This window comes from Hylobates moloch, unplaced genomic scaffold, assembly GCF_009828535.3.
Source record: "Hylobates moloch isolate HMO894 unplaced genomic scaffold, HMol_V3 SCAFFOLD_4, whole genome shotgun sequence".
Taxonomy (NCBI): Eukaryota; Metazoa; Chordata; class Mammalia; order Primates; family Hylobatidae; genus Hylobates; species Hylobates moloch.
In genome coordinates this window covers 11,037,467-11,059,345 of record NW_026652279.1, presented here as the reverse complement: position 1 = coordinate 11,059,345, position 21,879 = coordinate 11,037,467, and the positions used below count along the sequence as shown (strand labels likewise).

Genomic DNA, 21,879 nt, shown 5'->3' with positions numbered 1-21,879 from the left:
ATAATAGTACAAATATGAACTCAACAATGTGTCATTGACACAGAAGTGAATTTATATTCTTAATAATATTTGCATTGTGTTTATACTGAAATAACCATACTATAACACAGGGGAAAAATTTTATCCCAGGAAAACACTCAACAAATGAATCTAGGAAATTCTGCAGAGTGCTTAAAAATGAACTTGCAGAGATAAAAATTTTTCATTTAGAAGTTTTCTGAATGTTTAGCCTCAAAGTCATTCCCATTTCTTCCTGAATACTGCTCTCTAAACATAATCCCTCACCACAGCTATTTAAAATACACACACACACACACACACACACACACACACACACACACACACACAACACACACACACACACACACACACACACACACACACACACACACACACAGTGGTTTCGCCTTAACCCTCAGTAAGTCTCTCCACACCCCCCACTTTCCCCTGCAATGGTATGATCTGCATTTGATCGTAAACTGGAGGTGCCAAGCTGTGACAGCTTCCTCAACTTCAGAGCCATTTGCTAGAATCTAGGACAGTCCCATGTTCAATGATGCTTTCCTTTTCCATCAACAGGGGCAAATCGAAGTAGACAGCGAAACCATCTTCAAGTTAGCAGCGTTTATTTTACAGGTAAGATTGGACAAACTGCCTCTTAGCAGCTCCCTTGTGTTTGTTCGTTTTTGTTAACTGCCCGCAACTCTGAAACTTTTGCATGGGCCAGTGACTGTTGGATTTTTAAGCCAGTTAGTTGTTTGCTGATGAAAAATGTGAGCCACCGTCTTCTGCTTTAGAATAGTTTGCATGAGCTACAATGTGATATTGTGAGTCTCAAAGAAAAATGAAATTTAGACTGCTCTGAAGGAAAAGAGTTAAACCCATATTCCTGGAAGAGAGCTCTGGGATACTCGAAGTTGGGAGGCAGCAGTTGTTACAACAGCTGTAATTTTCATTTAAATTTAGTAACTTTTGTATACATTTTCTTGTGGTCCAGTAAAAGAGCCCTTTAGTTCTTAAAGGCATTAGTCTGTTTCCATGCTGGTTTAAAAAGTAAAGGGAAAACAAATAGTATGTGTCGGTTTACCTGTATTGTGGTTTAAAAGGTCTTCCTCCAGTCTAAAAAGTGTGCCACTTGAATGAAAAGCATTTATCATGTGATCTTAAAAACATACAGTGAGAAATAATTATTTGTGCTTTTTCACATATATATGTTTCTTTTGTTAAGAATAAGGAATATTCCTAACAGGACAGTCAGGGTTTTCTTATCAATGCCTAATTCTTCTTATGGCTATAGGGAGAGCGTTCCTGAGAAACACTCTTCAAAACAAAACTCAGGAACTTTAAGAGGGGAAAGTAATCAAGATAAAACTCATTTAGCTTAACAAAAATACATATTGATCAACTCTATTTGTTTTTGTTTGTTGTTTTTAGGAAGCCAAGGGAGATTATACCAGGTAATGCTTTTCTTTTCTGATATTGCTATGCAAAATAACCCTAAAGAATCATTTTATGCGGTTATTTTAAATAACAATGGATACAAAATCAAAGGAAAGTAGATCTCTAAGGCCGGAGACTGAGATCGCTTTGCTCTTCAAATAGAGACCTATTCTTTTTGTGAATGAATCAGGGAATGATGCTTTCTTACAGTTTTTCAAGCCAGAATGACAGCGAATTGTAACCAGAAGCTCTCCAAAGTTCTGTTTTCTGTCATCTGTTAATTAGTGAGATGAAGAAATCTATAAAAAGCTTTGATAGCTAATGCTGATAAAAAAAACTTACAATAATCTTGTGTTCAAAGAGTTATAATGTATGCACAAAAAGATTTAATCCATCAGCTGCTTAGTTAAGGGATTAATAGGGGCTTTCTTTCGCAGCTGCCCCGAAGGGGCCTCACCCTTCATACACTTGACCTAACAGTTGTATTGTTGCTGCGGAGACATTTAATGGTTCTAACTGCCTCACTGGCCACATCCACAGAGAGTGTTTATATTTGAATTCACCCTCTACCTGCTCCATTCTATCCTTTTAACGCAATCGTTGGAGTTGTAGAGAAACAGTTAAAGGGTGGAGGCAATGCTTCCCTTTGTAGGCCAATGACCCCTTTGAAAGCCTGGCCTCTACAATGTTAATGTTCGACTCCTGGTAGACGTTACTCGTAGATTATTTACAGATCACCTAGTACTCATTCCCAGCCAAGTCTTTGAATAATGTGCCCCTTAACGGACTAACAAAATAATGCCTTCCAACCTTGAAAACTTCCAGTTACGGAGTTGTACTTCACTTTGGAAACTCCCAACACTCTCGTCATCTTCCCATTCGTCTTTGGTAGAATGTTCAAGGATGCCACTTAAAACAGCATGATTCCTCACCACAATCTCCCACCAGTTCTGTTTTGTGCTCTCTCTGTCTCTCTGTATGTATATGTGTGTGTGTGTGTGTGTGTGTGTGTGTATTTACATTTTTCTAAGTTAAGAAATTTGAAGAAGTCATGAAAATCAAACACAAATTGTTTTTAATGGAAAGAAAAGGGCAGGAGATTTAAAAAAAAAAAAAAAAAGAGGATAAGGTAGTTTATAGACCATTAGTATCACTAAAGGCTCACACCTGAGGCCGGGCATGGTGGCTCATGCCTGTAATCCCAGCACTTTGGGAGGCCAAGGAGGGAGGATCAGTTGAGGCCAGGAATTCCAGACCAGCCTGGCCAACATGGTGAAACCCTGACTCTACTACAAATATAAAAATTAGCTGGGTGGCCGGGCACAGTGGCTCACGCCTGTAATCCCAGCACTTTGGGAGGCCAAGGCTGGTGGATCACGAGGTCAGGAGATAGAGACCATCTTGGCTAACACGGTGAAATCCCGCCTCTACTAAGAATACAAAAAAATTAGCCAGGCGCGGTGGCGGGCGCCTGTAGTCCCAGCTACTCGGGAGGCTGAGGCAGGAGAATGGCGTGAACCCGGGAGGCGCAGCTTGCAGTGAGCCAAGATAGCGCCACTGCAGTCCGGCCTGGGCGAAAGAGTGAGACTCCGTCTCAAAAAAAAAAAAAAAAAAAAATTAGCTGGGCATGGTGACAGGCACCTGTAATCCCAGCTACTCAGGAGGCTAAGGCAGGAGAATTGCTTGAACCCGGGAGGCGAAGGTTGCAGCGAGCCAAGATCACGCCACTGCACTGCAGCCTGGGTGACGGAGTGAGACTCAAAGCTACTATGTCTCTACTGTTGTCTTTCCCAGAAAAGCTACGTTTCCTGGGAATATCAGATATGCAAGGAACACAGTCATTTACGGGGGTGATTTTTAAAAAACAACCCTGGATAAGAAATCATATGGGGGTGATTCTAAAGTCAATGTGTAAATGATGGTTTCAGGGCCCAAAAGCTCACACTCAATGGATTGCTAACCCACCTTCCCCACTTAGCCCCAGTCAAGCCTGTGACTGACACCCACTGAGCCTCAGTTTCCTCATCGGTAAAATGTTACCTTTCCCATAAAACTGTCATGTAAACGTTGCCCAGGGCAACATCTGGCTTATAGCAAGTAATCTACACCCTTGGGCTATTATTATTAATTTAGTTATTATTATCCTCATTATTACTGTCATCCTGTCTGGTCTCTTAGCTACCTCTGATGAGACTTTTGAGACTCAGGTTGGTCTGAAGAAGCTGTAATAACCTATAGTGGTGGGGAGGTGGAGACTAGAAAGAGAAAGGTTAATTTCACAAACCTTCCGTAGGGAAGATCCCTTACCTGAGGCAAAGGAAGGCCTAAAAGGGACAGTCCTTCAGTTGTTCAAACATTTGAGCCCCAGGACATCAAGGTTGGCGAGTTAATTGTGGGCAAGCCCAGTCCAGACCTTTGCCTTCACTTGAGCTTGTTCCTGGTGGTTTTCCTGAGTGATCACGAGGTTGAAGTGGAGCACACTGTTTTGAAATTGTCCAAACTACACTAAGTAGTGGAGAAAGCATGGGACTGGAAATCACGCAGACTGGCAGCATCCCTCTGAGCCTCAGTTCCCTCATCTGTAAATGGGGGTTAATCAAAACAATGGCTTTGCAGCTTGGTTTTGAGGAGATGTGACAGCACTTTGCAAATTACCATGCTCTCACTATCTGATCTTCTCCTCCCCTGAATAGAGAGGATATGTTTTTCCTCCAAAGTTTTGTTCTAAAAGTCCTCTTTGTTTTTGTTTTATTTTGTTTTTGTTTATTTTTGAGATAGAGTATTGTTCTGTCACCCAGGCTGGTGTGCAGTGGCATGGTCTTAGTTCACTATAACCTCCACCTCCTGGCTCAATCAGTTCTTTCATCTCAGCCTCCTGAGTGGCTGGGACTACAGGTACACAACATCATTTTTTGTAGAAACACCGATTGACCATGTTACCCAGGATGGTCTCAAACTCCTGGGCTCAGCTGATCTGCCTATGTTGGCCTCCCAAAGCACTGAGATTACAGGTGCAAGCCATCGCACCCTGCCTTGTTATAAAACTCTTCTGAGAAAATCAGGTACCGGGCGCCGAGCGCAGTGGCTCGTGCCTGTAATCCCAGCACTTTGGGAGGCCGAGGCAGGCAGATCACCTGAGGTCAGGAATTCGAGACCAGCCTGGCCAACATGGAGAAACCCCATCTCTACTAAAAATACAAAATTAGCTGGGCATGGTGGCACATGCCTGTAATCCCAACTACTTGGGAGGCTGAGGCAGGAGAATCGCTTGAACCCGGGAGGCAGAGGTTGTGGTGAGCCTAGATCACGCCATTGCACTCCAGCCTGGGCAACAAGAGTGAAACTCTGTCTCAAAAAAAAAAAAAAAATTAGCCTGGCACGGTCGCACACGCCTGTAGTCCCAGCTACTTGGAAGGCTGAGGCGAGATAATTGCTTGAACCCAGGAGGTGGAGGTTGCAGTGAGCCAAGATGGTGCCACTGCACTCCATCCTGGATGACAGAGTGGAACTCTGTCACAAAAAAAAAAAAAAAGAAAAGAAAAGAAAAAGAAAATCAGGCAAGGCCAGGTGCAATGGCTCACTCCTATAATCTCAGCATTTTAGGAGGCCAAGATGGGCAGATCACTTGAGGCCAGGAGTTTGAGACTAGCCTGGCCAACATGGCAAAACCTTGTCTCTACTGAAAATACAAAAGTTAGCTGTGCATGGCAGCACACACCTGTAATACCAGCTCCTGGGGAGGCTGGAGACACAAGAATCGCTTGAACCTGGAGGTGAAGGTTGCAGTGAGCTAGAGATCGTGCCACTGCACTCCAGCCTGGGCAACAGAGCAAGACTCTGTCTCTAAAAAAAAAAAAAAAAAAGAAAGAAAGAAAAAGAAAGAAAAAAATGAAAAGAAAGGCAAAATAAAATACCACGAGGCTATGTTGTAGTGGTTAAAGCAAAGACTGTGGAACCAGACAGCCTGATTCAAATGCCAGGTTGGCGCTACTTATTACCTGTGTAATCTTGAACAAATTACTTAAAATCTCCAAGCCTCAGTTTCCTCATCTGTAAACTGGGACTTATGATACACACTCCATAGGATTGCTGTGAGGATTAAATGAATTAATATTGCACTTGTACTTAGAACAGTTCCTGCAATCCATTTTATTTTACCAAATTGTTGGACATGATGGACTCCCCTATTGTTATAAATACTACTTCTTTCCCATATCAATAATGGGAAAAAAGATGTTCATCATGGCCTTATTTATATTAGCTCCTTTCCCCCATAAAGCTAATATAAATAATCCTGTGGTGAACATCTGTGTGTATTTATTTTTAGTCTTGCTCTGTCACCCAGGCTGGAGTGCAGCTCACTGCAACCTCCAACTCCCGGGCTCAAGCAGTTCTCCTGCCTCAGCCTCCCAAGTAACTGGGATTACAGACACATACCACCATGCCTGGCTAATTTTTGTATTTTTAGTAGAGACGAGGTCTCACCATGTTGGCCAGGCTGGTCTCAAACTCCTGACATCAGTGATCTGCCCGCCTCATCCTCCCAAAGTGCTGGGATTTTTTTTGAGACAGAGTCTTGCTCTGTCACCCAGGCTGAAGTGCAATGGCGCCATCTTGGCTCACTGCAACCTCCACCTCCTGTGTTCAAGCGATTCTCCTGCTTCAGCCTCCCAAGCAGCTGGGACTACAGGCATCGACACTCTCAAAAAACATGATAAACAAGCAAACAAACATCGACGAAAATATGTCCCCAAATACCTTCCTAGGCAAAGTGGCTTTTTCAGTAAAAACAATGACTGAACACCTAATTCTTAAGGCCGCTCTGGTCCACTCCTTATGAATATCCACCTCTTTCTTGAATTGAGCATTTCCGAAGCTGACGTCACCAACAGCCCAGCCTCCAAACCAGCTCCTCTTCCACTGATTCTGTTCTCTCTTGAATGACAGCTCCGTTCTCTCTTGAATGATAGCTCCGTTCTCTCTTGAATGATAGCTCCGTTCTCTCTTGAATGACAGCTCCGTTCTCTCTTGAATGACAGCTCTGTTCTCTCTTGAATGCTCTCTGAGGATTTCCCCTTTCCTTTCCCATCTTTTTTCCACCTGTCAGACAGCTCTCTCCTTTCCTTCTGTTGATCAGCACCGCAATTTTCTCAGCCCTCATTCCCTCCCACTCAGCCTGACTGTAAAAGTGTGTGTGTGTGAATTATGTGTTGAGCTAATAATTGAATATTAAAGTGTTATTTGATATATTATTTTTTGAGATGGAGTCTCTCTCTGTCGCCCAGGCTGGAGTGCAGTGGTGTGGGGTTGCTCACAGCACCCACTACGCCCAGCTATTGTTTGTATTTTTAGTAGAGACGGAGTTTCACCACGTTGGCCAGGCTGGTCTCGAACTCCTGGCCTCAGGTGATCTGCCCGTCTAGGCCTCCCAAAGTGCTGGGATTACAAGCGTTAGCCACCGTACCTGGCCTAAGACATTATTTAAATGTCCATGTCTGATTTCATTCAGTCCTACCACAATAGCTATTATCTCTTAAAGTAATAAATGTAAACTTTAACCCCAAAGAGATTGTTACATTGCTGGTGAGTTCTCAGATCTGTTCTGATTCCAGCTTTCCAGCTACCTTCCTCCGACATAGATTTGATCATTGTCTTTTTCTAAAAATCTCTTAATTTCTCATTGCACACAGACACCTGCCCACCACCACCACCACAACCTGGCATTCAAGGCCATACTTGGTTGGCATTACACATTTAATCTCCCATTCTCTGCTGTGCGTACTCCTTAGTATCTGCTCATGCCTCTCTTCCTTTTTTCTCCGCGCAGCCCATGCTATCTGCCCTCATGGCTTTGTTCAAACTTCTTCCTAGAATGCCTTTAAAAACAGCAATCCTCCCCTTTTTATTTTGCTTCCTGCCGTGTTCCCTTCAGAGTATTTTAAGTTAACATTATCACAACCAGTAGGAAACCCTGCTCTCCGAAAGTTAATTAAAATAGTGGAGTGGGGACTTCCATTTTCTTTAAATAGATGACAGTTTGAATTTCCAAGTCAGCCCTTAAACCGCAAAGATAACAGGCTACTTGGGTAACACAACACAGACAAACAGAGAATTCCTGAAAGCTGACACGGCAAGGAGGCAAGGCTTTATCACCCAGCTGCCAGCCACAAATGAGCTTGTAAAAGCAAAGCTTTTTTTTTTCTTTTTTTTTTTTTTTTTTTTTGGAGGCAGAGTTTCACTCTTGTTGCCCAGGCTGGAGTGCAGTAGTGCGATCTCGGCTCACTGCAACCTCTGCTGTCCGGGTTCAAGCGATTCTCCTGCCTCAGCCTCCCGAGTAGCTGGGATTACATGTGCCCGCCACCATGCCTGGCTAATTTTTGTATTTTTTAGTAGAGACGGGGTTTCACCATGTTGGCCAGGCTGGTCTTGAACTCCTGACCTCGTGATCCACAATTCTCGGCCTCCCAAAGTGCTGCGATTACAGATTACAGGCATGAGCCACCGAGTCCGGCCTTTTTTTTTTTTTTTTTTTTAATTTTGAGAGGTGAAAATTACCAAATAACTATGTGATTAGGGTGCTTCTGCTTGTAAGAAAAAGTGAGTGACTACATTTTGCAATTCAGTGCTGGGTCAGAATGAGAGTATGTTAACACCCAGCTTCAAGTGGGAAGGGAATATTCACAATTTACAGCTGTGCTGCAAAAAAATGCAGCTATTTCCCATGGGAAAGGAATTTCTTTGGATGCCCTGGAGAGTAGTTAACGAAGGGAAGATAAAAACACTTTCAAGAAATTTGCCCCTAGGCCAGGCACGGTGGCTCACGCTTGTAATTCCAGCACTTTGGGAGGCCGAGGCAGGCGGATCACGAGGTCAGGAGATCGAGACCACGGTGAAACCCCGTCTCTACTAAAAATACAAAAAAATTAGCCGGGCGTGGTGGCGGGCACCTGTAGTCCCAGCTACTCGGAGAGGCTGAGGCAGGAGAATGGCGTGAACCCGGGAGGCGGAGCTTGCAGTGAGCCGAGATCGCGCCACTGCACTCCATCCTGGGTGACAGAGCGAGACTCTGTCTCAAAAAAAAAAAAAAAAAAAAGAAATTTGCCCCTTAGTTCTTACACCTCTGGGGCACTTAAAGCTCTAAAATCTAATTTCATTTCCAGAGCCTTTACCGTCAATGACAATAATAAAAATATCATCTCCCATGGGCAAGGCGCTATGCTGAGTACCCACTGGAATCAATGGGGAAGCTGTAGTGAAGAGAGGAGCTTTGGAATTTAACTGCCTGGGTTCAAATCCAGGCCCAGCCACTTGTTATGTACCTGTGGGTAGTTTGCCTAGCCTCCCTGGAACCATTTCTTTGTCTCAATAAACAATATTTGCCATTGTTACTGTTATTAATATGTTTAATCCTCACAGCAACCCTGTGATGGCACTATCATTGTCCGCATTTTATAGATAGGAAAAGTGAGCTTTGTAGCTGTTAAGTAGCTTACTATTTAGGTCACATAGCTAGAGAGTGGCAAATTAGGGCTCGAAACCGCATGCATTTTACCACTGTTAGAGGTTTCCTTTTTTGTTTTTCGGGGGTTTGTTTTGTTTTGTTTTGTTTTTTTGAGATGGATCCTTGCTCTGTTGCAGGCGGGAGTGCAGTGGTGCAATCGCAGCTCACTGCAAACTCCGCCTCCTGGGATCAAGCAATTCTTCTTGAAATTCGCCACCACGCCTGGCTAATTTTTTTATTTTTAGTAGAGACGGTGTTTCACCATGTTGGCCAGACTGGTCTCAAACGCCTGAATCTCAGGTAATCTGCCAGCCTCAGCCTCCCAAAAGTGCTGGGATTACAGGTGTGAGCGACTGCACCCAACCAGTTTCTTTTTTTGTATCCCAGCACAAATTTGTAAGAATCATTACCTTCCTGGCCAGCAGAATAAAGAAGGCTTACTTGACAGAAATAGAACGTTTTTGTCTTATTTCAGGTAGGGCCTTTGGTGAATCAACAAAACACTTTTGTGAAAAAAACTCTTGAGAAGTGATTTTTCTCTCTACAATACTTGGTTAAAAGTTAAACAAAGTTCCGCAAGTTCTCTTGGCTAAGTTTTCAATCTGCTCGTGAGCGCTATGAATCTCCCAGAAGGGGACACATAAGCAGCATTTTCCACTCTTATTTCAGCCTCTTGCTGGACTACACACTCTACTCTGTGAAGCATAGAATCAGGGTAGGAGTCAGGCTTCTGCATTTTACAGCTTAAGTATTTTGCATTTCAAAATCCCTTGCATTTCACAGCTTAAAAAACCTGATGCAACTAAATGAACACAAAAACCCTAAGTCCCACCTTAATACATCTTTAGACAGTTACTAAGACCACATAGGATCAGTCCTATACAGGAAGTAACTCTCTTGACCCATTTGAGTTCTCAGTTTCTTTCTCCACTGGAGTGGACCAGGCCGTTAGACCCATCACAGCTACTTGGTCCTGAAATGAAACTCAGCATACTTGGCCTCTTCAGGTAGCCGCTGGCTGAGACACAGGCATGCGTGGCATTCCGTAGGAATAGAAAGTAGCATGACATGAACTACTTCCACTTCTCAAAGTGCAAACCATCCAGAGTCTACAGGAGCTGTGAGACAACATTGTTGAGGGAGAATTCTACATTCCCCCACTGATAAGCATTTCCATGCCTTTTGGTTTGATTCTGGAAACACACTGAGTGATAACATAACACATAACAATACAATCTTATTATCTGTGTTCAGATGGCTAATGCGGTTAATCCATTTTTTTGTGGGATCAGGAAAGACACATTGAATCACACATACAGGAAGAAGGATTAAAGAGTTGGGGCTTCAAGTTGACCATAAGTAATTTTTCACTTGTCTGGTAGGAAGTTTCCCAGAAGAGAAACACCTTTCTTTGACTTTCCATTCTTTTGTAGGAAAACATTATCTGCATTGATTGTTTTTCTTTTGTGTTTTTTTTTTCTTTTTTTCTTTTTTTTTTTTGAGACAGAGTTTCGCTCTGTCATCCAGGCTGGAGTGCGGTGGTGAAATCTCGGCTCACTGCAACCTCTGCCTCCCAGATTCAAGCAATTCTCCTGCCTCAGCCTCCCAAGTAGCTGGGACTACAGGCACATGCCGCCAGGCCCGACTAATTTTTTGTATTTTTAGTAGAGACGGGGTTTCACCATGTTAGCCAGAATGGTCTCAATCTTCTGACCTTGTGATCCACCCTCCTCAGCCTCCCAAAATTACAGGCGTGAGCCACCATGCCTGGCCTATGTATCCTTTTTCCAACTCTAGATTTAAGAATAAATTTTTTTTAATTGTAGTAAAATATACATAAAATTTATCATCTCAACCATTTTTAAGAATGGTGTTTGGTAGTGTTAAGTAATGTTTATGTTGGGTGTGTATGTGTGTGTGTGTGTGTTTGAGACAGAGTCTCGCTCTGTAGCCCAGGCTGGAGTGCAAGTGGCATGATCTCGGCTCACTGCAACCTCTGCCTCCTGGGTTCAAGCAATTCTCCTGCCTCAGCCTCCTGAATAGCTGGGATTATAGGCACGCACCACCACGCCTGGCTAATTTTTTGTATTTTTAGTAGAGACGGGGTTTCACCATGTTGGCCAGGCTGGTCTCGAACTCCTGACCTCAGGCAATCTGCCCGCCTCGGCTTCCCAAATTGCTGGGATTACAGGCGTGAGCCACCGCGCCTGGATGTGTTTATGTTGTACGGCCAATCTCCAGAACTTTTTCATCTTGGAAAAACAGAAACTCTGCACCCATTAAACAGCTCCCCATTCACTCCTCCTGCAGTCCATGGCCACCACCATTCTACTTTCTGTCTCTATGAATTTAACAGGAGAAAAATAAAATATTTTTATTTTAAATATTTGCAGATTTTCATGTTAACCTGCTTCCCAGCCTAAGTCATTCTTATGGATGATATTTCTTCTACCCATTATTAAGAGAGTTAAAGGTTCAAAGCAGACACGATCGGAGTCCTCAGGGAGCTGGCTGACGTTTAGAAAAATCTCTCATCACATTTTCATTCTCATTAGAAATTCCTTAGACCTAAAAACAAATAGCTTGACTGTTGATCCCCATCAAGCATGCAGATGGGCAGAGTAATTGTCCCCTGTTAAAAGTTAGGCCACAGACAAAAATTTAATGACAAACGAATTCCAGCTGAGAGGACACTGCACTTCCCAGAACACAAGCAGGTTTCCTGTTACAGGATGCATCTTTGGTAGAATACTGAGAAAATAAAAGGCTGACACCAATCCCGTGGATCGGTCACGATGTTGGAAAACTGAATTTCTAGGCTGAGCTTCCACTGGTTACCAATAGACTCTGTCAAACCAAGCCCCACACTGCTCACAACTCAGAACTTGGCAAGTTACTTTCAAAGTTCTTTTCCCAGGCAGTTTATTATAAACCTTAGAGTTGCCAGATTTAGCAGATGAAAATATAGGATGCCCAGTTAAATTGGAATTTCAGATGAACCATGAAAAATTTTTTAGTATAAGCATGTCCAATATATTAAATCTGCCAACTCTAACCTAGATCACCCCTTTGGGATTCTTCTCAATAGTAATAATCCACCACCAGCCTGGGCAGAGAGTGGTAGGAATAAAGTGTTTGGTAAAATCTTTGGTTTATTATGCTCCCATCAGAAAGGAAGGAACACTTTTGTTGTTGTTGTTGTTGTTGTTGTTTTGAGGCAGGATTTTGCTCTGTCATCCGGCTGGAGTGCAGTGGCATGATCATGGATCACTGCAGATCATGTGCCCCCTGGGCATAAGTGATCTTCCCATCTCAGCCTCCCGAGTAGCTGAGACTACAGGTGTGTACCCCACGTCTGGCTAATTTGTGTATTTTCCATAGAGATGAGATTTCACCACGTTGCCTAGGCTGATCTCAAACTCCTGGGCTCAAGCAATTTGCCCACCTCAGTCTCCCAAAGTGCCTGGATTACAGGCGTGAGCTACCACACCTGGCCAGGAAGGAACACGTTTATTGAACATAGGCAAGTGCCTTCATAGCATTCTATTGTAATATACCCAAGAATCCTATGCAACAGGTCACTATTCATATTTTTATAATATGGAAATCCAGGCTCACAAAGGTTAGTTTATCTAAGACCACAAAACTCCTAGGAACAGGGAGACCTGGGACTGAATGCAGTTCTAAAGGCCAAACCTTATTACTGCAAATCACAGGCCTAGAGTTGATTGGTTGGTTGGCGTTTTTTATTTTTTTTCTAGGTATGTACTGGCTGCCTGTGTACTAGCTCTAGTAAAATGATGGGCAGCTAGGTGATCTTCCTAAATCAGTTTCCTTATCTGTAAATTAGAGTAGCAACATCTTGGGTGCTATGAAGACTAAATGAGTTTGTGTAGGTAAAATGCTTCCACTTGTCACACACAGAAAGTGTCTAGGATGGCCACCTTAAGAGCCCAAAGTGGATGGGCGCTGTGGCTGACGCCCGTAATCCTGGCACTTTAGGAGGCCAACGCCGGCCGATTGCCTGAGCTCAGGAGTTTGAGGCCAACCTGGGCAACATGGTGAAACCATGTCTCTAGTAAAAATACAAAAAATTAGCCAAGCATGGTGGTGCATGCCTGTAATCCCAGCTACTCAGGAGGTTGAGGCAGGAGAATCACTTGAACCCAGGAGGCAGAGGTTGCAGTGAGCCGAGATCACCCCACTGCACTCCAGCCTGGACGACAGAGCGAGCCTCTTTCTCAATAAATGAATACATAAATAAAAGCCCAAAGAATATCTTTTATCATCCTATGAAAGAGGAGCTGAGAGGTCTGAGGAAGCTGGGGACCAGAGATGGTGTAGAAATGCGTGCTCGCACCTGAACCCCCGTGAAGGCGCTAGAAATGCATGAAGCCTAGAAATGCATGTTCACACCTAAACCCCCATGAAGGCCTTCTTTGCATGCTCACACCTGTAGCCCTGTGACGGAGCTTCTTAGGATGAAGGATGGGCCAACAACTTCCCACCTCTCACAGAAACAGTGGGAGGCATCCCTAGCTTTGGCCAGAGGCCAGGAGAAAGGCTTATATAATTCTTTCAGTTCTCACTTTTCACTCTGTAAACAGCTGCAACCTGACTTGGTTTAAGGTCTGATCAAGAAAGGTTTAAATGGGGTAGGGAGGAAATTCCACAAATGAAAGACCCTGTGGCATAGGAGGGGAGGAGAGCAAGGTCTGGCACAGCCAGCTGGGTGTTTCCTTTCCCGGCCCCTCCCTCCTCTTCCGTTCCTCTCTAGCTTTCCAATTCTCTCCTCTTCCTCTTCCTCCTCTTGTGCTCCGGCCTGCAGTTGTCCAGAGAACAAACCTCTGGTCCTTTAGATCTGTTGCCACCTACTGTGGGAACTTTGGTAAGTTTTCAACCTTAAATGGGTCTCGTTTCTCTCATCTGTGCATTTAGGGGTTGGACCAAATGAATTCACCTCGCTTACCTGGCTGGTTGGAGCTGCTCTCTTTTAAGTTTAGTCTGGGTGGGTAGAAAGTGAAGAGGGCTTTTTCTTTTAGCTGTTATGCAGTTAGCTCAGTCTGTAATCAGTTTTTTGGAACTGATTTCCGATAATCAGGAGTGGCATTGGGCATTGAATGGAACTTGAGCTGTAGCTTTTGCCTTTGCATATGATTGACTGTGAATGAAAGTGTCAGCTTGTTTCTTCTCTTCTGCATCCCATCCCAGGACTTAGTATCCCCTAACAGTAACAGAAATAACTCATCCAGGGTAGAGATCTTACTTTGAGCTTTTTGAGTCAGTATAAAAAGTGGGGCTTCAGGAATACCTTGTGTGGTTTAAGGAGCTTTAATTGGGGTATTGGACTTCTCACTGTAGCAGTTTGCATTCCCTGTTTTAAGGTTCTGCCGAAAATGACTGGAGTCTGGTTTTGCAGCTCATGTAAAAGTGTTTTTTAAAAACTAAATTTGGGGCTAGGCACGGTGGCTCATGCCTGTAATCCCAGCACTTTGGGAGGCCGAGGCGGGCGGATCATTTGAGGTCAGGAGTTCCAGACCAGCCTGGCCAACATGGTGAAACTCCATCTCTACTAAACATATAAAAATTACCTGGGCATCGTGGCAGGTGCCTATAGTCCCAGCTACTTGGGAGGTTGAGGCAGAAGAATCGCTTGAACCCAGGAGTCGGAGCTTGCAGTGAGCCGAGATTGTGCCACTGCACTTCAGCTTGGGCAACAGAGCGAGACTCCATCTCGGGGAAAAAAAAAAAAAAAACCCAAAACAACAACAACAACAAAACCCTAAATTTGGTGTCCTCGCTACTAAGGGACAGCTAGGCTATGGTTTTTGTTTGGTTTGTTCTGGTTTGGTATGATTCAAGAAACACTGCTAAGACATGAAGTCTTGTTATCTATGTTCAGATCCTTGATGTGGTTAATCCAGTTTGGGGTTAATCCAGTTTGATCTAGTTTAAAAAGGCAGACTCTCATCACCTAAGCAATACATATTTTGGTGGAGTTAATCAGTGGCTACCATAATGATAAATGCTGAAGCCTCAAAGTTAAAATCTTTCCTCTGCTCCTTCCCTATTTCCTGTCCCCTCTTCCTAGAATCCTGGAGAAGTAAGGCAAAGTTGTTAAAGCACAGGTTTGGAGTCGCATTTGCTTTGCGAGTTTAAATTGCTTAATCTCTCTTAACTCTCTGTTTTCACATCCATGAAATAGGGACTCTGATGTTAATAGCATAATATGCCTGTACAGAAAGGGGTTAGCCCACTCTCTGCCACCTGGTAATACCCAGTGAGACAGCTGTTGTCCCTTAGAAGTATTTCTCTTGTTTTTTCTTTTCTTTTTTTAATTTGATATGGAGTCTTGCTCTGTTGTCCAGGCTGGAGTACAGTGGCATGGTCTGGGCTCACTGCAACCTCTGCCTCCCAGGCTGAAGCAATTCTTCTGCGTCAGCCTCCTGAGTAGCTGGGATTACAGGCACCTGCCACCACACCCAGCTAATTTTTGTATTTTTAGTAGAGACAGCGTTTCACCTCAAAGCCAGGCTGGTCTTGAACTCCTGACCTCAGGTGATCCACCCACCTCTGCCTCCCAAAGTGCTGGGATTACAGGCATGAGCTACTGCGCCTGGCCCTTTAGAAGTATTTCTTTTGGGGGATTAGATGACAGCACTCATGTTTTGTCACTGCTAGGTCAGGTCACTTGCTAGAGTCTTCTAAAACAAACCTCCTGAGTTGTCCACCCAAAAGCTTTGCTCCGGCTCCCTGACCATCTCTACAATTTAAGGAGTTGATTACGGTCTCCTTCTTGAAAATATTATTATTATTATTATTATTATTATTATTATTTGAGACAGGGTCTCGCTCTGTCACCCAGGCTGGGGTGCAGTGGCATGAGATTGGCTCAGTGCAATCTCATGGGTTCAAGCAATTCTCCACCTCCTGAGTTCAAGCAATTCTCCTGCCTCAGCCTCCCGAGTAGCTGGGACTACAGGCACACACCACCACACCCAGCTAATTTTTTGTATTTTTAGTAGAGGTGGGGTTTCACCATGTTGGCCAGGCTGGTCTGGAACTCTTGACCTCAAGTGATCCGCCGGCCTCAGCCTCCCAAAGTGCTGGGATTACAGGCATGAGCCACCACACCTAGCCAAAATCTCTGTTTTATTTTGTGTTTATCCTATTGCAGTGGTTCTTAAGCCCTTTGTTGAAAGCAGGTTGCTGAGCCCCACCCTCAGCCTTTCTGATCCAGTAGGTCTGGGGTGGAGCCTAAGACTTGCCTTTCCAGCAAGTCATCCGATAATGTTGATGCTGCCAGTCAGGGTACGAGGGGACAAGATAATCACTGTTTTCTTGTGTTTGTCACCTTTAATACTGCTTTACCTAGGAATCGGTAGAGAGAAACTTACTGTTAGAAATTTCTAGTTAAGTCCAGCAGATAGGAAGCTGAATTCATCATTGAAGGCCAGGTTCTACAAATAACTGAAAGAAACATGATATTCTTTTTCAATAAAGGGCAACTTGAAGGCAAGCTAGCCAGTGAAAAGCTCTTAAACTGCTAATCACCCATGTCTTGATCAGTGCTCGTAGGTTTGTTGAGGAAATTGGTGTTTATTAATAGTAACCAAGATCCTTTTTAATAATTACTTGTTTGTGCAATCTGTCATCCTTCAATAGAAGATCCAGCTCAAATGGTTCGATTGATAGTTAGGTTGGCACCTGTTACACCTATTTAACAGAAATTCAATGCACTTTTTTTTGTTTTTTTTTTTTTTGAGGCAGAGTCTCACTCTGTCACCCAGGCTGGAGGGCAGTGGCATGATCTCAGCTCACTGCAGCCTCCACCTCCAGTTTAAGCATTTCTCCTGCCTCAGCCTCCTGAGTAGCTGGGACTACAGGCATGTGCCACCAGGCCCAGCTAATTTTTGTATTTTTAGTAGAGATGGAGTTTCACCATTTGGCCAGGCTGGTCTGGAACTCCTGACCTCAAGTGATCTGCTTGCCTCAGCCTCCCTAAATGTTGGTATTACAGGCATGAGCTACTACGCCCGGCCTAAATAAACTTTTGTAGCTGCTATGATCACTAATCCTGTCCCATTCTTTCAGTATATTTCAGAACTTTGATGGGTCATCACAGGTTTCTAGTAAGCATAGACAAAGAAATGACTTCTTATGTAGGCCTATACAAGGCAACACCAGAAGACTGGCAAATGTTTCCAATTAGCTCCATTCCTAATAACAGTAAATCTTTGGTTTGCATGGGACACAGCACTAAATAGAGTTCTCAGCTGTGATGATTTGCCGAAATCCTGGGAGGCCCCTGTCATGATATTTTAATTTCTGATGATATATAAGCTGTATGGTACATTTTCACTTAATAACAAGCTTTAGACTTTACTGAGCATACAAATAGGCAGTTAACTATGGCTTTTTTACATCCACATATTCATTTTCTGAAATAAGGATTTTGAGTTACAATTATGTGTGGGTGAAAAAAACTCCAGTCCCAAGTTAATCTTTTTTTTGAGACAGGGTCTCACTCTGTCACCCAGGCTGGAGTGCAGTAGGCAATCATAGCTCATTGCAGCCTCAACCTCCCTGGCTCAGGTGATTCTCCCACCTCAGCCTCCCAAGTAGCTGGGAGTACAGGCGTGTGCCACCACACCCAACTGATTTTTCATAGAGACGAGGTTTTGTTCGTAGAGACGTATTGTTCGTAGAGACGAGGTTTTGCCATGTTGGCCAGGCTGGTCTTGAACTCCTGGGCTCAAGTGATCCACCTCTCCTCCCAAAGTGCTGGGATTACAGGTGTGAGCCACTGCACCCAGCCCCAAGTTAACTTTCAAAACAGCTTAGGTTTAGAAAGCGAAGCTTCTGTAGCTGTTTCCACTTGGATATTATATTTAACATGAATTTTTTATGCACCCTTGGTTTGGGTTTCAGGTAAGGAAGCACTTTGCTTGGAGAAGAAAAGTGAAATGCAGGGCTGGTGTGGTGGTTCATGCCTGTAATCCCAGTACTTTGAGAAGTCAAGATGGGAGGATCACTTGAGCCTAGGGGTTTGAAACCAGCCTGGACAACAAAGGGAGACCTCATCTCTACCAAAAAAAAAAAAAAAAGTGAAATTTGCGACTTTGGGGCTTGGGCTTTTTTTTTTTTTTTTTTTTTTCCTAAGCTGTTCTACAAATGCAGGATGTCCCCACACCAAGCATATACGGCAAGGGTCTTAGTTTTCTCTAGGAAGTGCTAGCATGCCCAGTGTGCTAATTGCCTGCACTCCCTTCTACTCCAGTCTCTGATAGCGGGTGGCTGATTGTTGCTGTGTGCAAGCCCACAATTAGCCACAAGCAGGTGCACCCATTTGCTGGGAGTGGCTTTTTCCACACAAGTGCTCCAGCACACACAAAGAGTAGCCTCAGTTTTGCCAGCCATGTGGCTTTCTCAAAAATGAGTGTGGTTGGCACATTCCGTCAGGGTACTTGGGGTCAGTAAAGAAAAACAACAGCCCATGAAAGGGGGCTTCAGAATGACCAAAGGAATTGTTGCCTGAGAAATAGCTGTAGTAGTTAAATAGAGGGTCACGGGCAGCTTCCTTCTGGAAAGTGATCGAAATAGGAATCTGGAATGCCTAAGGGAGGAGTTGAGCCTAGATAATCAGATAAAATGCAAGCATGTTCTTCATTGTGACATCTGAATTCCTGCTGAAATTATGGAGAGAAGCAATTTCTGGTTTGGTCACTGAGAAGTAGCAAGTAATGTAGATTTATGGGCATTCTCTCTGGCTAGGACCCGGAGAAACCAGTCCCTCATGGCAATTCTGGTCAAGTGCATCTTTAAAATAACATATCTGTTGCCATTAGGGTCAGGAATGTCCAGTCAGGTTGAGTGTATTTATTGCTGGTGAAAGGCAGAGACATCCCGAGTGAGGCTTGTTCACTTCCCCTACTACTTTTGGGCCCTCCCTCTGAACTCTGAGGTTGATCCTGACTCATAAATCATGCCTCCTGCCCAGCCGGCCAGGGAGGAGCCTTCTGTGCAGAAGCCAGACCTGGCTGCTCCTACAAGCTCCATAGATCCCTTGCAGCCTCAGGCTCCCAGACAAATTCCACAGGAGGATGTACAAATAAGCACTCAGCTACTGCCAGTCCGCTCAAACGTGAAATCCTGTTTGATCCTGAACTCTGAAAATGATCGAGCTTAACCTTCTAGAATAATGTGCCAGTGTTTCTAACATCTCAATGGATTCATTTTTGGTTCAGCAGGTTCTAACCTCTTGCATTACCATTGCAGCACCTCCCCGTAACAGGGCAGTGAGCTTGAACTTCGGCTTTCCCCACATCCACTCAACTGGCCATACTTGATTCCATTTTTGTTGTGAATTATATCACATAGAATAATGCATAAAACATCTATATTGATATAAAGAACAAATTAGAAGGATGCAGCTGGGCCAGGCACAGTGGCTCACGCCTGTAATCCCAGCACTTTGGGAGGCGGAGGCGGGCGGATCACCTGAGGTCAAGAGTTCGAGAACAGCCTGGCCAACATGGCGAAACCCCGTCTCTACTAAAAATACAAAAATTAGCTGGGCATGGTAGCACACACCTGTAGTTCCACCTACCGGGAGGGCTGAGGCAGGAGAATCGCTTAAACCCAGAAGGCAGAGGTTGCAGTTAGCCAAGATTGTGCCACTGCACTCCAGCCTGGGTGACAGAGTCTCGGAGAAAAAAAAAGGATGCAGCAGTACAACCACAGCCAGTGAGGAATGTTGCCAGGACCCCAGAAACCTCCTACCCCCCGTTGTATATTGTGCTTTCCTACAATAAAATTCCCTCTTTCTTCATGGGCATTCTGACTCTATGGTACATATTTTCTTGACTTTGTTTTGTTAAGCCTATGGCACTCAGTATTTCCAGGCTGTCTCACATCCAAGAACTAACCAGCCCCAACTTTACTTAGCTTCCTAGATGAGACGAGATCGTGTGCTTATCTTTCCTCATAGTTTGATCACCTATGTATGCTTCTTTCTAGTTTCATTTTGTTTGTTTTGGACCTTTATGTACATGAAGTAGTGATTGTTTCTTATTTGGGGTCTTGTATGTTTGCTCAGTATGTGTGACATTCATGTTGTGTGTAGCTATTGTCTATTTTCTTTGCTGCATAGTATTCTATTATATGAATACATTATAGTTTGAGCATTTATTTGTACTGTTATGGGGTATTTGAGTTGTTCTTTTGTGTGAACAATGTTAGTGTAATTTTTTTTTTTTTTTTTTTTTGAGACAGTCTTGCTCTGTCGCCCAGGCTGGGGTGCAATGACGCGATCTCAACTCACTGCAACCTCAGCCTCCTGGGTTCAAGCGATTCTCCTGCCTCAGCTCCCAAGTAGCTGAGATTACAGGTGCCCACCACCATGCGTGGCTAATACTTATTTATTTATTTTTTTACCTCCATGTACTGGACTACAGGCCCACCACCACCCCACTAATTTTTGGATTTTATGCACAGGGTTCACACTGTTACCAGGATGGCCCCCGCCTTGGCCTTCCAAAGTGCTGGGATTACAGGCGTGAGCCACCATGCTCGGCCTAATTTTCATATTTTTGTAATAGAGGTGGGGTTTCACCATGTTGGTCAGACTGGTCTCAAACTCCTGACCTCAGGTGATCCACCCACCTCAGCTTCCCAAAGTGCTGGAATTACAGGTGTGAGCCACCATGCCTGGCCCTAAATCTTATTCTTGTATAGAAGTTTCTCTAGGGAATATACCTAGCAGGGGATTACTGGATTATAGGGTATGCAAATTTCCAAAATGATTGTACCAATTGACACTCTTACTAGTAATGGATGAGAGTTCTTATTGCACTACATCTCCACATAAACTAGATCTTGTTGGAGTTTTAAAAGTTTGATAGTCACCAGATGTGGTGGCTTATGCCTGTAATCCCAGCACTTTGGGAGGCCGAGGCAGGTGGATCACGAGGTCAGGAGTTCAAGATCAGCCTGGCCAACTTGGTGAAACCCCGTCTCTACTAAAAATACAAAAAAATTAGCCGGGCGTGGCGGCGGGCACCTGTATTCCCAGCTACTCGGGAGGCTGAGGCAGAGAATTGCTTGAACCTGGGAGGTAGAGGTTGCAGTGAGCCAAGATTGTGTCACTGCACTCCAGCCTGGGTGACAGAGCAAGACTCCATCTCAAAAAAAGAAAAAGTTTGAAAGTCTGGCCGGGTGCGGGCTATCTCTTGATCATGAGGTCAAGAGATAGAGACCATCCTGGCCAACATGGTGAAACCCTGTTTCTACGAAAATACAAAAAGTAGCCAGGCATGGTGGCGTGCACCTGTAGTCCTAGCTACTCCGGAGGCTGAGGCAGGAGAATCACTTGAACCCAGGTCCTTGTTAAGGACCAAACAAGATCGCACCACTGCACTGCAGCCTGGTGACAGAGTGAGACTCCATTGTGTATTGGTAATTAATGAGGATTTAATTTGCATTTCCTTGATACCTTATGAAGTTTAACACTTTTTTTCTGTTGGCCGTTTGGATTTCTACTTCTATACACTGCTTGTTGAAGAGTTTAACCCATTTTTCTGCCAGGCTATCTGTCTCAGTCATCTTTTGATTATTCTGCTGGCTTTCTCTTTTAGTGTTATAGTCACGTCCACAGCTCAACCACTTTAAATATCAGTGATGGCTTGCTGGAAAATTCCTATATTAAACAGGTTCTTATAGGAAAGTGATGTTATATATTCACAAGAGATATTTTGCAATAGTACAAATGACCAGATTTGGAGGATTAACAGGAGCCTTTTCTAATGTGAAGAAATAAGGCCATGTTCTCCCCTGAGAATGTAACTTTGGGGGACTGGCCATGGTGGCTCATGTCTGTAATCCCAGCACTTTGGGAAGTGGAAGAATTGCTGGAGGCCAGGAGTTTGAGATCAGCCAGG

General features: G+C 44.0%; 1 protein-coding gene across 2 annotated transcripts in view; it reads left to right on the top strand.

Annotated features, from left to right (window-relative positions):
- Nucleotides 1-21,879, top strand: part of FRMD4B (FERM domain containing 4B) — a 275,592-nt gene that overhangs the window by 192,217 nt on the left and 61,496 nt on the right. For both annotated transcript variants that reach the window (XM_032149480.2, XM_058437150.1), the window contains exons 6-7: nucleotides 580-636; nucleotides 1,435-1,457. In XM_032149480.2, the coding sequence (XP_032005371.1) occupies nucleotides 580-636; nucleotides 1,435-1,457 (80 nt within the window). The remainder of the gene's footprint in view (nucleotides 1-579; nucleotides 637-1,434; nucleotides 1,458-21,879) is intronic.